Raw genomic sequence first — 17,792 nt, 5'->3', positions numbered from 1 at the left:
ACATAGACAACAAAATTTACATAAGAATGAAGCAGAAGAGAGTTGTTAAGTACTTAAAAGGTAGAGTTCTCCGAGTGAAAATTTTCACCCCCAGAATAAAGAGTTTGGTTGACAAACACATCCGCTTATTTCAATATGTTCAAAACCAACAAAACTTCTAATACCAGTTCAACTTCTGATCCTACACTACATTTTTAAAATACTTCTACATAAAGTTAGGTGCTAAAAAAGGACCAGAATTTGAACAGCAACCATGATTATTTTAATCTTTGAAGCCAATTCTCTAACAAATATTTTGGAAAAAAATAACACCAAATCACATGTACTACTTACCTATGCTCAGCCAGTAAACTGAGAGTTATGTTTGAACAGTACTACCTACAGATGTGGTCTGAATTCTAAGACTTTTATTACTTGGTCTACATACACACTCTAGAAGTGGTACTGCATACTGCCTAATTTCACTGTCCTTAATGAGACCATCACACACGGTTCCACCAATTTAACCAGCTCTTCACAAGAATATGAAAGAGCATATTTCCTGTTCTCAGAGGCTAGAGCTTCAACACAAAACTCAGAGAGCAATCAATGTTGCCACAGGTAGTCTCGATTCTATCAAATTCACATTCTTTGTCCCTAGTATGTGTAATGGATTTAACAAGTCTCAACATAAACCTGAAAAAAAACCAACAAAGAAAAGAAAACCTAACTTCGGAAAGATACAGCAAGCTGCCTTTCTGCTTGCTGTGCATCTCTCAGCAGGACACAAATGACGTTGTTTTCAATCTAAGGAATAACACAAGAGACTGGTCAGATGCTAAAACAATGCCACTTCATAGATCCTGTGTTTTATTAATTGCTGGGATCTACCTCTGTGGTGCCTACATGCTCAACATCAACTACACAAAATGATGAACTTTCTAAGCTGTTAGCCAAACCTGCACTCGGTGCTCAGTAATTCACAGATTCAGATTTTAAGCCTTTTATGATTATTAATTATTGCAGTGGCACTACAAAAGCACCCTTGAGTTTCAAGACGTCACGATAAACATGATGCAGCAAGTACACACCGCAACAGGCTGTGTAGTGAAGCTGTGGATGATCCATCACTGGAAATGTTCAAGGTCAGGTTGGCTGGGGCTTTGTGCAACCTCATCTTCGTCTAGTGAAAGCTGTCCCTGCCTATGGCAGGGGGCGCTGGCCTACATCATCTTTAAAGGTCCCTTCCAACCCAAATAATCCTGTCATTCTGTAAGTAATGATGGGAAGGGGAAGCATGAAGTTTAACACATGCAGCAAAGCTACTGCACAGCATGATGTAAGTCATTCATTGCAAAGGAAAAACAAAGTAGAAGGGATGTTTCCTTGGATATCATGGAAGAACTGAGTCATTGGGAGGTCTTGCAAATAACTTTAGGGAAGACCTTCAAGCAACCACTGAAGAACCACGCAGATGACTTAACTCCCACCTCTCTAACAGGTATATCACAAGATTGCTCAGCATGCAGCCTTAACAGCAAAGTCAGTTTGGATGATGGCAAGAAGTTTGAATGGATTACTGAGTTGGAAAGGAGAGATCCGATTGAAGAGGAGAAGTAAACGGACACACCAAAAATTGGGGGAGATTTTCCCAGAAGCACACTGTAATAGGAGCGATGTGTGGTGCTGCTTGTTTTTCCTCCTTGTGGCAAAGGGACTCATCAGCTAACAATGAGCATGATGCATGCATGAATCAGAAGATACATTTCTGAGAAACATCTAGCCAGAAAGAGATAGGTGGAAAAAAACATTCAGAGTTATTTCAAAAAACCCACAGAGATCAGTGTCTCAACAGACCTTGATAATTCTAAGTACCACTGCACCTTCTCTGAAAGTCTTGCATGTCTGCACATGTGCAAGACTCCGTACAGAAAGTCTCACTGGAGTTATCTGGGATGATCACTCTAAGTTTAAGAGGTTGCTAATGCTCATAAGGAAGACTCTTGAAGGCAGACCTGTACCCATTCCCCAATTAGGTTTGTTTAATCTGCAAAAAAACTCAAGGAGAGGGTGATAAGAGAGTTAGGGTCATAAACAGAACACAGTTCCCTCCTAGAGATCAACATGGTTTCAGTTAAGAATTATTTGAGTAATTAAATTGTAATAACATCAACACATGCTGTTATTTTATTCAAGTAAAAAGCACTGGCTTGCAAATACTCTATTTGAAATACTGTAAGGAATGACACTGAATTATACCCATTTCCCACCCAATACTTTTCAAATTAATTATGTTCCATTATTGCTTACTATCACAAGCCTAGTTTGAGTATGTGAAATGGCTTCTGGCACAGCCGGAGAGTCTTCACCAAACCACTGTTTTGAGCTGATTCGGTCAGGGATTGAAAAAAGAGTTACTAAGCAACAGCAGGCCAGGAGCAGGAGAAAGGTCTGCAGTCTTAATTGATACTAACTTTAAAAAGCAGTGTAGCAATAAGAAAAGGCTCAAGATGTGAGCTTTACTGCTCTGGAAAGGAAAATAAATCATCATTAGAAACTCCAGGCAAGCAGTCTCTGTAAGATCTGGGTTCTTCATTCATCCCAACTATATGCTGCATGATGTATTGCAAACTTTTTCTGCGGGGAGATTGAGTAGCTTATTCCCAGTACTGAACAAGAAGATGAAAGACCCAGATATAGCTCTTTTATTTGAGAGCCCAGAACACCCAGACAGTTTTGCTCTCTAGTAACTCTCTACTTGTACCTCAGGAAAGAGGAATGTGGTATGAATTACAGCTATATGGGTCCCCAAGACATTGCCATCCACAGAACTGACATCATGTCCAGATATAGTTCTCCTTCTTCCTCACTCCCTATGGTTAAGAGGGTTGTTCCTTTCTAGAAAGCCAGCCCAAAGCCAAGTCCAGTCATTCAGACTAAGACAAGGGAATTTGCCTAGATAAACCTCTATTAACATGATCAAGCAAGGCAGAAATTTTAACAGTTTCCTTCCAGAATCTGTATCTATTTCCTCCTCTTCTACTGTAAGCAAAACAGCTTCATGAGGATGTGATAACAGAACATGAGTTATCACATGAATGCTTACAAATTTAAATGAAAAAGCCCTTGATGTGGAAAGTGCTGTGAACTCTACTACTGAACAATCAACCTTTATTTGCCTACTAGCTAGCAGTACCTTAAGCAGAAGTTATTTGCTTTTGCTTCACCTGAAAAAAATCTGATTTCCTATTGAAGTACTGCCTTTTTATAAGATGTAAGTTATACTGTTGTTGGGTTTTTTTAAAGGGTCCAAACACATACAAAACACTGTGCAAACACAAAGCTGCGTACCTCATACTACTGATCCTTCCAAACGATGATCTTTTCTTCCCATTTCTGCATTCTTTGATTTTCACATATGTAAGTACACTAGATTTCAGCATTTACTGGTTTTCCCACATACTCCAATGTACTTAAAGTGACTAAAATGAAACCACAAGAGGGAAAACTACTAGGATGACTGTTGTTGAAGAGGAAAAACCAGCAACCCAAGTCTGGTTCACTCAAACTGTCTGATGATTCGTATTTAAAGTGTTGAGAGTTAGAGTCACGTCATCTTCTGTTCTGATTTGTACTGCTGCAAGTCAACTGAGCTTGTGAAATAGGATCTGGCACCATGAAGAGGACTGTCCCTTCACAGGATACGAGTAATAGCCACTTGAGTAAATGCAAGTTACTCATATCCTGCTAGTGGACTAATCTGGCTCTGTACATTCACACACATTTTTAGTTGCCTCCAGGAATCTGAAGGCGAATCTCATTTGTTACCTAACGAAACTAATTTCACCAGATATTACACAAACATACTGAAAAACCACTATTACTCATACATGAGGTATAACTAATGCAACATTTAAGTTCTGTTTGAGTAGGGTCCATCTCTGAACACCCACCATTCACCACACAAACCTCAATCTCCCTGGTTGGCCATGGTACATTCCCAGCTGATTTGCTACAAGTCTTAAAGAGCAATTTGACCTCCCATTTCTTTATCCACAACACTCTTACTTATTCTTCTAAACTGAAGTGATTCCCAAAGAATGGGATAGCAGGATGTACATCTTCCTTGCAGCCTGAGAACTGATCTTCCCTTTTTCAAAACAGAAGTGGAACATTTCCTAGTTTAACTGCAAACATTTGAAAAATGGACATACAATGACCAATCAGCCAACTTCGGAGAGCATCCAGAAGTCATACACAGATACTTATTCACTATGGAATAGATACATACACATACATGAACTTTGAAATACCTGCAATGAGGTTATTCTACATAAGAAATTAAATTATTTGGGTACAAAATACTGTAAATTGTAGATCTTGATAAAGGGTACACCAAAGGAAGATGAAAGCATAATCTCTGAAGACTGAATGCACTGGAAGAGTTTAGTGAACAGGTTGCGGAGATAAGACAGTCCAGAGTTCTGAAGGAATGAGCCACACAGTGTCAGTAAGTCTATTAAGTCACAGTAGTATGAGGACAGGAGAATCAAGAAATAATAAACTGATACTGAGACAGTCGTAGGCCTATGAGCCTGACTTAACAGAAGTCAGGAGGTTCTGAAGGAGGCAAGAGGTGGCCTCCAGCAGAAGGCAAGAGGTTTTGAACCATAAGCAACGTGGAGCACGGGATAAGATGCAGTATCAGAAGTACCGTGGTAACATGACAACTTATTTCTACCCAATGAAAATGCTAGAAGTCTAACCTGGACTTCAATAAAGCATTTGATATGGTGCCATAGCTGTTAGTGAGTTAGGAAAAAAAATGACGTGCAAGATTTATAAAGTTAGTAAAAAAACATGTGCTCTTTAGCCAGTAATATACCATGCTCTGAACGAACGCAGTGGGATGGGGCAGTGTTACTCCAAGAACAGGTCTCAAGTTTTTCATACTGGTAGCTAACAACACACGAGCCGTAAGGGTGTCGCTCAGCGTTCCCGATGGGGAGGACGGGAAGCTCATGTGAAACGAGCCAAACACACTCAAAGATGTGGGTGCAGTCCGGAGGCGTAAGAGGCGAGGCCATGCGCTTAGAAAGCCGCAGCGAAACCAACCGGGGAAGCCCTCGGCGCTGAGGCGGGCGCAGCCACCCCCGCTCCTGCCGCGGCCGCGCTGCCGCTGCCGGCACCTGGGCCGCGGGGCTGCCGCTGCGGAGCGGGGCGCGGAGCGGGGCAAGGCTCCCCCCGCCGGCACCCAGCCCGGCTCCCCTGCCCGAGGTCAGCCTCACAGCCGCGCTGCGACCTGCTCTCGTTGGCGCTGAGCTTTTATCACCCCGCTGATAAAAGCACGCAACAGATTTCAGGGGGGAGTGCCGCCGGTCACCCAGACCTGGCGCAAACTCCGCGTGTGCGGGTGGCCGCGGAGAGGGAGCGCGGAGGCTGCCAGAAGCACGGTGTTACCGTCGGGCAGCGCTTCCCGGCCCCGCGCCGTCCCAACGCGCCCCGCTCCGGCGGCGGCAGCCCCGGGCCCCGGCGGCGGCAGCCCCGGGCCCCGGCGGCTCTGCCCCAGGACGGGCCGGGCCGGCTCCCCGCCACCCTTGGTCCCCAGCCGCTTTTGCGCCCCGGCTCCCCCGAGCAGCACGGCGGGGGAAACGTACCTGCCGGACCGCCCAGGGCATCCTCGCTCTCCAAAGCCCCTCTGTGCTTCGCCCCGCGGAGCTCCCCCTTGGATTTCCAAACGAGCTTTACCATCTTGATCATCTCGGGCAAGTCCCAAGCCAGGGTCCCCTGCTGATAACCGGGCAGGCTGCCCATGGGAAAGGGCATCGGCTCTTCCCCCGTCCTCCGCCGCCTGCCCGGCTCTGCCGCGGGGAAGAAGCGCTCCAGCACCGGCATCCTGGCCCGCGCCCCCCGCCGGGGAGCCGCGGCCACCCCCCGGCCCGAGCCGCAGCGATGGGCATCCAGAGCGGGGCGGGGGCGCCCGGCCGCCCACCGCCACCTCCCCGCGCAGGGGGCGCGCCCCGTCGCCGCCCGGCCCCGGCCCCGGCCCCGCGCTGCGGGCGCGGAAGGAAGGAGCGCCGGGCTCCGCCGCGCCCTCAGCCCGCCGCCAGGCGCCGGCAGCCGGGGCGAAGCGGCTGGCGGGCAGGCGCGGAGCCGCCGCTCATGCCGGCGCGGCGCAGCGCCGAGCCCCGGGGGCGGGGGCGGGGGCTCGGGCCGCTGCTGCCGGCGGCGGTGGCGCGGCGCGGGGGCTGGCGCAGCCCGGCAGCGGCGGTCGGGGGCTGCGGGGCTGGGCGGGCAGAGCCACCCCTCAGCCCCGCCGTGCGCTGCGGAGGAGGCGGTTTGACTTCATCCCTGCCGGGATGCCGTGGGGGAGCCCCCACCCCCGCCGCCTTCCTCCTCGCCCTCGCCGGGCAGGGCTGACGGAGCCGACGGGGGTTTTGGCCTCTTAGTCAAACCCCGCCGTAACCTCGGCCGCCCTTGGCTGGGAGGAGAGGCGGCGATCCGCGTCCCGCCGCTCGCTGCGAGGGCCGGGAGCGGGGCGCGGGTCCGCCGGCGGCGTGCGGTGCCCCCCGCCTGCTCCCGCCAGCCCGAGGGACGGTACCTACGGCCCGGGCATGCGGAAGGGCCGCGGCGGTGCCGGCGCTTGACGGGTCGGCGAGGAACGGGCTGCTGCATTTACGGTTTGGGGGAATGTGGGGGTCTGCCCCGCGTCCTCATCGCTGCGGCCGCAGAGCTCCACCTGAGTGGGTTCACGTTAGGACACTGCCCGGTGGCAGCGATCACTCACGGGCTCCAACGAGAAGACGATTACTCATCACTAATCTTTAAAAACAAGGCAACCCCCGCACCCCCCCGGGAGAGTGCTCTGCCTCATGCAAAGTGAGGCGGCTGCCGGGGCTCCGCAGCCCTGGGCGAGCTGTTCCCTAGACGAGCTCTTCCCTGGGTAAACTCTTCGCTGCCGTCGGGCGAGCAGCGTGGCAGCTCCCAGCCTTGCCCCGGGATCCCCCACCGGGAGGGGCCTTGCCATTTTCCGAACTTTTATTTTGCCTTTATACAAAATAGTCCCTTTTAGCCTGCTGTTGGTACTGGCCTGTCCTTTAGCTGTTAGTTTACAGAGCTTACAGCGGTGGGGTGGAGGGTGGGCTCTTGCACCAGCACTTCGTTTCCACTGAAAGTGCAGAAGGAGTTGTTTAATGGGATTTTAGTTGGCATGATAGTATTTCCTAGCATTCATAGTTAGTACATTTGCCTTCTCTGGGTTACATGCAGTGTTCTGCGTTCTCTCCAGGTGGAAAAATAAACTGGCAAACAAGTAGGCTCTTCCTTCACAGAGGAAGAGGAACCAAGAGAATGGACCGACAGTTAAGAAACACCTTTTCATGCAGGAAACAGCGCACAAGCCTTTCCTCCTCTTGCCAACATCAGCCAGGGCAGTGTGCTGTTTCCCCTGTTCTAGGATCCTCTGCCATGCTTATCTTAATGTTTCCACCTCAAACTGAAAACCCTAGTGCTTTTCAAAAACTAGCCCTATTTTGACTGGAGGCTGTAGTGCCACACTACCAGCATACTACACTTTCGGGCGGGTCTGTCCTGAAAATTGTGAAGCACTTCCAAAGTATTATACTATTGTTGTACTGTTATTTTGCAGTGTCCTTAGCATCAGGATATCCTGACTCTTGGAACAAAGGGGTTAAGAACAAAGAAAACAAATAGATGATGTGCAGTACAGTAGCACAAGCATTAACACATTCATACAATCTATCGTTATGATTTGTGGAAAGGCAAATTTTATTGTTTTTAAGTTCATATGGCTTCTTGTGATAGTTTAGGTTTTTCATAGTAGTGTGTGTTGTGTAATTACTCTTTAAAGCAATGTTGTTCCTGTTAGAGAGGGATAAACTAGGCAACTGAAGTCCAAAAGACTAACAATACTTACCTGGCTGAGTTAAACCTTACAACCCAACTACTTCGTTTCGGTTTTGAGCTACAAGGCCTTGCAGTAACACTTTTCCCCAGTTACTGTTTTTCCTCTTTGTTTACCTGTGCACTTCCTGCTCCTAGCTGGGGCAAGCAGCAAAAGTGCCACAGCACTGTGAAAGAAAGGCTATCCTTATGGCATTTCCAGCTTCACTGGACGCAAAAAATACCAGACATCTTGGAAGACAATGTATTCACAGATGCCCAGCCCAATTTTTAGATGAATATCTGAATATTAAGTGCCTAACAGAACTTAGCCACCAACCCTATTGATAGCAGCAACAGCAATCTTCTGAGTTTTCAAGATCTACGCTACCTTTTTATATCCTTTATGTCTTGTGCACATGGGCCATGTGGAGGAAGGTGATTCAAAGTGCCCCACATTGGGTACCAGAAAGGACTGTGGTGGGTTGACCGTGGCTGCACACCAGCTGCCCACCAAGCTGCTCCATCACTCCCCTCCTCAGCAGAACAGGGAGGGGCGGGGGGAAGAAAAGATGAAAAAAACCTTGTGGGTCAAGATAAAGGCAGTTTAATGAAGCAGAGCAAAGGTCGTGTGCGCGGAAGCAAAGGAAAACAAAAGATGTTATTCTCTACTTCCCATCAGCAGGCGATGTTCGGCCACTTCCCGGGAAGCCGGGCTTCAGTACGTGTAGCAGTTGCTCCGGAAGACAAACGTCATAAATAACAAATGCCCCCCCCTTCCTCCTCCTTTCCCTTAGCTTTTATATCTGAGCAGACATCATATGATATGGAACATCCCTTTGGTCAGTTTGGGTCAGCTTCCCTGCTATGTCCCCTCCCAAGACCTTGCCCATCCCCAGCCTGCTGGGGGGTGGGGGGGAAGGTTGGAGAGACAGACTTGGTGCTGTGCAAGGCTGCTCAGCAGCAGCCAAAACACTGCTGTGCTTTCACCACCTTTCTAGCTGCCAAGGCAAAGCACAGCACTATGGGGGCTGCTGTGGGGCTCAGCCTGACCCAATACAACTGTGAAAAGTTTTGTGCCACCTGTAGCTGGGTCACTTGGGTATGTACCTGCATTGTAGATAGGATCAGGCAGTCAGAATTGAATTTTTTGTTGTATTTGTTTTCACTTACAGTTCTACAGGTGCAAAGCAGGAAGCTAGTCAAAAAACAAACTGAAACTGTGATCTGTTGTTATAGTTTTAGTATTTCAAGAAGCTATGTAATAAACCTAACAGACAGTATATATTTTTTGGGGGAAAATTAGTGTGAAATGAAAGCAACTGCTCTAGATAGCCTGGAGTTTCCTTTTTTTTCCTGCTTTCTGGACAGTTTAAGGATCAGCAGTTGTGAATGAAAAAAAATGTGTAAAAAAAGTTGCTGGCATTAATGGGTATGCCTGTAAATTAATACATCTTATTCTTACTAAATTTGTGCTTCACAGTTGTACTACAATTCAGTGGTTACTTATCCTTAATTCATCCAAGATTTTTCTGTTACTGTTTGACTCTCCTTTTGTCTTGTTGTAAGAATGGAGACAGATAAGAGCTGGTCACGGGAAAGCCTGGAAGATATATATTTGATTATGAAGTTTTCAGCATAAAAAATCATGCAGCATCACTCTGAAAGACTTTTAAGAGACAAAATGCTGATATTTTGCAAGTTCTCTGTTTCTCTGACTTCAGTTGTGCTGTGGTGATTTACCCAGCTTGAGAATGTGACCTCAATGTAACGCTTTTCATTGCGCTTGAGAAAAGCCGTCAGAATCAAAACAACATACTCCTACACAGCAATGTACCCAGCCATTTGTGACTGCATTTTAAACAGTCCTTGAGCAAGCTCGGCTCACCTAAAACTTCTCTTTCGCATTCTCACTTCCAGTCAGACTCGAAGGAAATCTTTGACCAGAGATGGATGGCTTTATTGCTACTAACTGCATTTCTCTCTGACTCCGAGTCAAAAAAACTCAAGTGATTACAAGAGCAATATAACTGTATTAGCTCTGGCCCTCATTCGTCCCGAGAAGCAATGCCAACGGAAAGGCGAACGGAGTCATCTGAAAACCTGACACAGCAGTGCATTTTTTCACAGGTAGACACGAGAACTGGAAAAGACTTGAGGATAGGAATACGGTGGTGGGAGAAAAGGGAAGGGAGTAAGATGACAGATTAATAGCTGGTGTTTCATAATTGGTGTCTCTTAAAAAGTTTTACTTGTTTGCTTATTCACTCCAAAGTTATGTACTGAGAGCAGCAGCAGCAGAATTGCATGCCAGATGGTAGAGGAAGTGCCTTGTGTATCTTTCCAGTCTACTGAAGCCTGCAGGGCCATCATTAACCCACTGCTCTGGTTTTCATTGCAAGTCCCTTTCTTCCCCTTTTCCTTCCTTCAAAGAAAAAGGAGGGAGGGGGAAAGAGGAAAAAAAAAAGAGAAAGAAAAGCCATGGATTAAACTGGCAATAGCACCATCCTTTTGGCTTTGAGCTACCCTGTCCTGTGCCAAATATACTGTCTCCAGCAGCTCTCCCACAACAAATCAGTCCAGACACACAAAAGCTGTAAAAAAAGAATGGTGAAGAAAGATCCTTGATTCTCCCCCTCCACGCCTCCCAGCCTTTTCCTTTTGCTTCCCTCCCCAAGCTTCATTCCCCAGCAATGACCTCCTGCTTGCCAGTACTCTTTAAGTGATACTGGGACCTCCAGCCTGCAACTTTGCTGACAGCTTCCTTGGAGTACAGGCGTCTTTGCCTTTCTGTATTAACAGGGCATTGTAAAGGAGAAGTTATATTCTATTCTTCCTCTCACTTCTATATGATAGCAAATGTTTGAAAAAACAGCTCATAAATTAGTAGAATGGCAGATCCATTACTATTGCAACCACTGTCTATTCTTTTAGCTAACCCACACCATTGTATTGTGTCAAACTTAGTACAAGTACAGTCCCAAACAGACACTTGAAAAGATTTTATATTGTCTATCATACAGTACATTATTAAAAAAAAAATGGAAAAAGACTACCAGATTTTTTAAGTGATTAGCAAACATTAAGTACTCCAAATGTAGCGACCAGTTTCAAAGACTATCAGATACTGATTTTTAGGAAATGTAAAGCATGCGTCTTTGGAGAGCACTTATTAGCGGAATCATCTTAAATCAGTAGTCACTTGTGAAAAGCACATCTTTGCCTCTGTCCTAGGGGCTGCAGAGACAATAGGCTAGGCCATTGCCTAGGGTCAGAACACGTGAGTGCACTGTCACTGGGATCAAGTTTTAGAAGACTTCAGGGGTGTGATGTAAGTTTAAGATAAAAGAGAAGATTGCAAATGGTGGGGCACAGTGCTTACACATAAAGTAAAAGGAAAAAAAGAAGTGCTGCACATTTTCAGGGCAGTTTAAAAGGAGCAACAGAGAAAACATGAATGTGAGTGAGTAGGGAAGGGGAGAAGGGAACACAGTGCCTAAGAAGCTTGGAGAATATGACAGAAGAAACATAGGAAGGCAGAGTTATGAAGAGCTTGCAACAATTTTTCTAATGACCTCCTGGAAGGTTTCTTTCATTACTTTAAAAATCTTAGTATATTTTTTTTTATTCTTTGCCCTGCATTTGTCTTATTCCAGATGTCTATTATTTTTAATTTTATTCTTACTAGTAAGAACAATTACTCTTAGCTATCTCTATCATTGCCATTACTTTATTAAATATGAATAATTTTACATTTATATGGGGACAGTTACTATGTCTTTGCCCTAGACCAGACATACTAAATTCTATAAACTCTCTCAGAACTTTTTTTTCCTAACCCTGACATTATTTTAATATTTTTACTATCAGTTCTCAACAATTTGCTAGGAAAAATATTTTTTTTTATACAGACTCAAGGTACACAGTAGAGGATTTTTTTATCTGCTACCATCTCATTGTCAAGAACAGTGAAGTGAATTTTTAAGGCAGTGGTAGGATGCACTATTTGTTATTTCCTGAACTGCTTGAGAGTCTCACCTACTGGGAAAATTTGAGGACAGGCAGTGGCGTTCTGTGGGTTCACGGTAATCTTTTGTTGTTGTCATCAGTCAATCAGACTCCTTGGGAAAAAGGTCTGGAAACGAGGAATGAGGATTGCTTGAGTTCAGTAGGGCAAGAAGCCAATTCCTTTTTCATTCTTAGCACATGTGAGATAGCACATTTTTATGATTAACAATTTGTACTACTAACTAAGCAAAAATACTTGTGGTAAAGGAATAAACAGAAGTCCATAACTAATTGGAAACAGTGAGGTTGTGTAATTTTTCCATTGCCTGCTTTGGAAAATTAAAAGTTCAGCATACTGAGTCTGATGCTTAAAATTTCCCACAGTACATGGTGAAATTCTATGTGGCTTTAAAGGAAATAACAGATAATAGACTCATCTCACCTTAATAAACCATAATAAGAAAATAATAATGATAATTTGAAGAAGTAAGAAAGGAGTCACCAGCACTATATTTAACTGTGTTGCACAATGTCTCTGATGGACTCTATTAATGTATGGCCTCCCTCAATTCTTACATGCAAGCGAGATTTACTTAAGCCAAGGTACAGTCAAGAGATTTAAGAAAAACTCATTGCCATCCCAAAACAAGCTGCTATGCAATGATCTTCACAATGGTTTTGCAACGGATGCTTAATAATGGACTAGGGTAATGGAGTAGGAGGTTAAGAACACTGCATCTAATTGAAAATGTAGGTAGAAATCAGGTAGGCAGAAAATAATGACCTATTATATGAGACAGTGGAAATGCTAGTCATAATCTTTATGTAATAACCCTACGAGAAGAATAACTGCTGCATCCTGCAGGATTCCTTTTTGTGAATAGGTAAAAAAAGTCGAAATAGAAAAAGGGACTAACCAGATGAGAGATGCATATGCCTTAAATACATAACCAATATTGAGTAACTCGGTAGTCTCAATGAATTCAAAAGGATTACTTACTGCTGTCTTTAAAGCTGAGCACGTGCATACATGTTTTCTCAGTTGGGATATAAGCATCTAAAAATTATGGCAGCAGTCTAAAGGGTGAGAGATGCATCACATTTGAAATGTTCCTTCTTTCACCTTTTACCTTAATGAGATGGCAAGAGTGGCTGTATAGCCTATAGTATCCTTGCCCCTTATGGTACACAGAAAAGACTTGCAACTATGATGATGACTTTTCTTGTCTTTTGAAATTGTAAAAATAAAGTGAGTAGCCAAAAAATCTGCATTAAGTGATATCTAGTTTAAATTTTTGTCAAAGAAAGCATAGTACAATAAGAATAAGTGGGACATAACTATAATGATAAATAGAGAGGAATAATAAGGCTTGTTCCTTCATTTATAAATCAGGTATCACAAGATCTGATAACTTAGTTTTTCCTTTTAGCTTTCAAAATGGAAAGGAAATAATGTTTGACTAGGAAAAGAAGCACTAACTACTATAAAATTAATACATATTTCTTAACTTTTTAAACTTGTTAGGTATTTTATGGCTGCGCATATTAATATTGCAGAGTATCTACTCCTTGTTATTCAGTTTTTGCCTAAAATTTTGCCTTTAATAATTAATGGTGAATTTATTTTTCTGTGTAATCGCATTTAGACCCTGTAATGAGCATTAGGATGGCATAGGTAGGAATAGGCCTTCTGCAGACATCATCCAAATTTATTCCTATTTGCAATGTGAGAGTAAAGTAATACAACTGAATTGGATTTTGCCTGATGCCATGTACATTCTGATTGTGGACTTACTGCTAGCAGTGACTAAATATGCTTGATACTTTGGTCACGTTGAATACCTAGGCCACTAAATTATAGTGGAACAAATACAGATGTGTATTTTGGAAGAAATATCTGTGTCACATGAGCATCATTTCTACATTCATGCTCAGCTGAACCACACTTTGTGTGTCTATTCAGTCTGCACATCAGCTTTCCAATGATGTGCATACCCCCAAGCTGGGGGTATTTGCCCTCTCACAGAAGCGCTATGGCTTCATTTCCCTCTTTGCATCTTTGATGACAGCAGTGAGAGCAGTTTGCTGCAGGGATGGATAGGAGATACAGCTGGGAAGTCGTGGGAAAGGTCTAACAATGATGCACAAACATCCTAGTGATAAACTAAGCTCCCTCTGACCTAGTTTCTCATGACTGCAAAATCAGGCCATATTTACTGTAATCAAGCTCTTTGCATTTCTTACAAGTGCATTTGTGTAAATGTAGCTCCACTGGCATCAGCAGCTTTGGAGCTCTGCTGTCACCCTTGATGCTGGCATTTTATTACCATGTTATCAAACCCCATTGATAATCACGCAAACACATGTTGGTTCTTTTCTTCACTACAGCTTCCACTCAAAATGTAGTCTTTCTGATGATGCTGCAGAAAGAAAAAAACCTCCAAGGATATATTCTAGGAGGAAAAACTATCTATAACTTGTTAAAGGCATCCACTAGATCTGCAGATGGAAGGGCCGCTTTCTGGAAAAACTGTTTCTTTCAGCTGTATTTGGACAGGCTGCTCTCAGTAATGTAGATCCAGCTGTAGTACGCTTTCCAAGATACCCTGACCATATGTAAAATCATAAATGTTTTCCAATGTTTCCTAAGATATAGGTTATGATTATTCTTTTTTTCAGTCCAAGCAATCACACATCATTTTGCAGGGCTCTGCACAGCTCTTACGATAGCAATATTCATTTAGATACACAGTAGTTCTAAGATACATTTAAAAAATTCCATAATTGATCAAAAACTTGGTAAAAGAGGAAAGCATTCAGGTTATTTTGATAAGATGGTCATGCAAATACTGTACTGTATACAGATTTTTTTCCCAGACCTTAGCCACACATGAAAATGTAAGCTTTGGTCATGATATTGACATTCATAAACATCTCCTACGATCAGTAACAATGTGATTTCAGAAGTTTTCAGGTGCGATACACCAGGCAAAATTTCTGTCTCCCTTTCACTACCTGTTCAATACTAGGCACTATATTTGCCTGTGCTTGATCTACTTTTCTGAGGCCTGCAATATCATATGCCAAATCAAGTGCAAGACATCACTGGTTACTTAATCTCACAATTTTAAGACTTTTGGGTTACTTTTTTTAGCTTGACTTCTGCTGACAGATCCTCTAGAAACAACAAAACCATTTTCAGCTACCCTTGGGTGGGATGACAGAGCTAAAAATAAGAGTGATTGCTCCCTCAAACATTTTCTGCCACCCGCAGTTGCAGTCTAAGGATGCTTAATTCAGAAACCAAGCTCAGATCCTTAGAATGACAGGCACCATCTTCTCTCTGTAAGCACAGGCTTGGTAGTCACCCTTTTTTTTGAAACCTGCAAAGTTCTCATCACACTCAGAGAAGCTGACTGAAGGAGATTGCTGTGTGTCTCCATAAGCCAAGGAAAGAAAATTTCAGTGCTCAAGGGAGCACTGAACTGCCAGGGACAATTGTGATCCCCAGTTCTGTATTCACTTCCCATACAGCTCTGTTAATTCTCAAGTGCTTTGAAAAGTAGAGATGTTACAGGGTGTTTGCTACTGTTTCCCAAAATCAGAGTTAAAAAAGTCCAAACGATGATCTAGTCTATCTTCTTGCTAATGCTGGTTTGTCTTTAATGGAATATTCTGCATATACTAAATAAGTAAAATGGTTTCTGTTATTTTTATCAGGAACTTCTTATGGACTTTAATGAAACCCATTACATAGTTTTTGCTGTTATTTTAGAAGTATAATATCAATGTTCAAGTAATACCAGATGAAATTGGTTTCAGCCACCATTAACTTTGGCTTTTCAGAAAGGGAAAGAAGTCCTCTAGTATTTCCAACTTCAGCTGGAACACTGGCACAGGAAACAATTTAGTGGGGCTAGCGTGCAAAGAAGTGATGTAACTTTTACCAAATTTTGTGACTGTATGGAAAAAAAATCAAACGTCATTTGGTCTATCATCCTATTAAACCACTAGTTTCCTATGCTAATGAATTGGAAAATGAACTGCCTTTCCTTTGCTGACATTTGCCATCTACATCAGCTGGTTTTTTAATGGCTAAATCTCAGGTTTCCAACTATGCCATCACATATACCTGTATAAGTGCAATAGGAAATACTTATTTAATTCTCATCTTTGCATGAACATAAGCTTCCTTTTGTAGTCACAGCACAAACAGAAGTGCGTACTCATATAGGACTGCCTACTGTTTCCTTAATATTTTCTTTTAAAGAGCACAGTTCCTTAGTTCAGAACACAATTGCTAACATAATAAAAATAATGTTAACAGTAGCAAGTTGTAAAGCAGAATTTATTTTATGAAAATGTCAGACTTTGGTTTTGTTAGAAATTAGAAGTTAGAACTGAATGTCCACCAGGCAGAATTTAAAAATTTGCAATAAATGACTTCTGAGAAAATATTTTTCTCCTTTTGATGTAGTGAGTATTATGTTGAGAAAACTTCAAAGCATTGCATTAGAATAACAGATCCTATAACCTGATATTTGAATAACATTTAACCTGGTATTTGAATAACATTTGAATAAACATGTTAGAATATTAAAGTCTAAATAAATTAACAAAACAATAGCGAAGGAAAATTACCAGAAAAGGTCAGAATGTAATGCTCGTTGTTTTCTTAACAAAATGAGAAGCAACTTTCCCTCATAGAAAAAATGTTAATAAAAAGAATTGTTTTAGAAACTACCTTTTCTGAGGCAAAATTATTCCACTGAAAAAAAATCCAGCTTGCTGTAGCTATCATATTGAACATTTTCTGTCTGGAAGCGTGTGGAAGCAAGAGCAAGCACTGGATGGTGTGAATACAGGAATGAGAATGCATTTGAGTTAAGAGCTCAGTGGCTTGCAGGTGTCTTGTATGTGGCACAGAAGAGGGAGGAAGACCTGACAGCATCTCTGTAGCACTCAAATATCTTTGAACCAGGCTTAGCAGTTCTGCAGTTGATGCCTTTTCCTGTGGCTGGGACCAATGTACCGTGGTAAGAGGAACTGACAGAAATTTCCCTGTTCAAGCAATGTTAAACTATGGAGAGATAAACAGGAAAGAATGAATGGCAAAAAAGAACTATATACATTCAGTGATTGGTAACTCTTTACTATGGTTAATTACCTTTATTTTATAAAGAAGATAATGAAAGGAGCAGACATTTATCAAGCAGGTGATAGTTGGTCTAGATAAGATGAAAAATACCAACTTCATAGATTATATATTTAAATCTTAAAGGCAAACAGAAGTTTTATTTAACATGTAAATCAATTTTGTCATTTCCCTGCAGCATAAAGCCAAATACAACTTTCTTAATGCTTTTTTTTTTTTCTTTATTACTAAATGCCAGTATACCTCAAGTGTGTATGTGAGTGTACAAATAAATTTGGATTAAATCAATTTGGTAACAGATGTCTGTATGGTTGGAGCCTTGTTTTACTAGATGTTATACAGACAAGTTGTAATTGGAGACTTTTACAACGCCAACTTTAGATACCTAGCTTGGCTACTAACAGAGGATGAGACAGTCACCAAGGGTACAAATCAGAGCACTCAAATTAGCCACCTACTCTGAATCACAGTATCACAGAGCCTGTGTCTTCCCTGTGACTCAAAGAGGACCCACAGGAAAACAACTAGATAATTTAACCAGCCAGGTTTTGTGCTGATATCTGGGTAAGCTTCGTGCTCCCTAAATTACAATAATGCACAGTGGAGTAGCATTTGGCACAGATCAAATGCCTTAAATTATAACAATTGCTGTTTAACTATTGTTTAGTAGAATTCATCACATCTTTGGCAGAAATACAAACAACCAAACTTTCCTACTTTTTGTTTTGAGGTTTAAAATGTTCCATTG

At 42.9% G+C, this 17,792-nt stretch overlaps 1 protein-coding gene across 3 annotated transcripts in view; it reads right to left on the bottom strand.

The window, feature by feature from the left end:
* The window catches only part of PDE7B (phosphodiesterase 7B), a 182,050-nt gene that overhangs the window by 82,157 nt on the left and 82,101 nt on the right, over nucleotides 1-17,792 (bottom strand). The window contains exon 1 of one of the 3 annotated variants that reach the window (XM_037391540.1): nucleotides 5,637-6,111. The exons of the other annotated variants lie outside the window; for them this stretch is intronic. Coding sequence (XP_037247437.1) covers nucleotides 5,637-5,874 — 238 coding nt within the window. The 5' untranslated portion in view covers nucleotides 5,875-6,111. Of the gene's footprint in view, nucleotides 1-5,636; nucleotides 6,112-17,792 lie in introns of those variants that run through there. 3 annotated transcript variants of the gene reach the window in all.

The sequence above is a fragment of the Falco rusticolus genome, chromosome 6 (assembly GCF_015220075.1).
Source record: "Falco rusticolus isolate bFalRus1 chromosome 6, bFalRus1.pri, whole genome shotgun sequence".
NCBI classification, from domain to species: Eukaryota; Metazoa; Chordata; class Aves; order Falconiformes; family Falconidae; genus Falco; species Falco rusticolus.
This window is presented reverse-complemented; position numbering and strand designations above follow the sequence as displayed.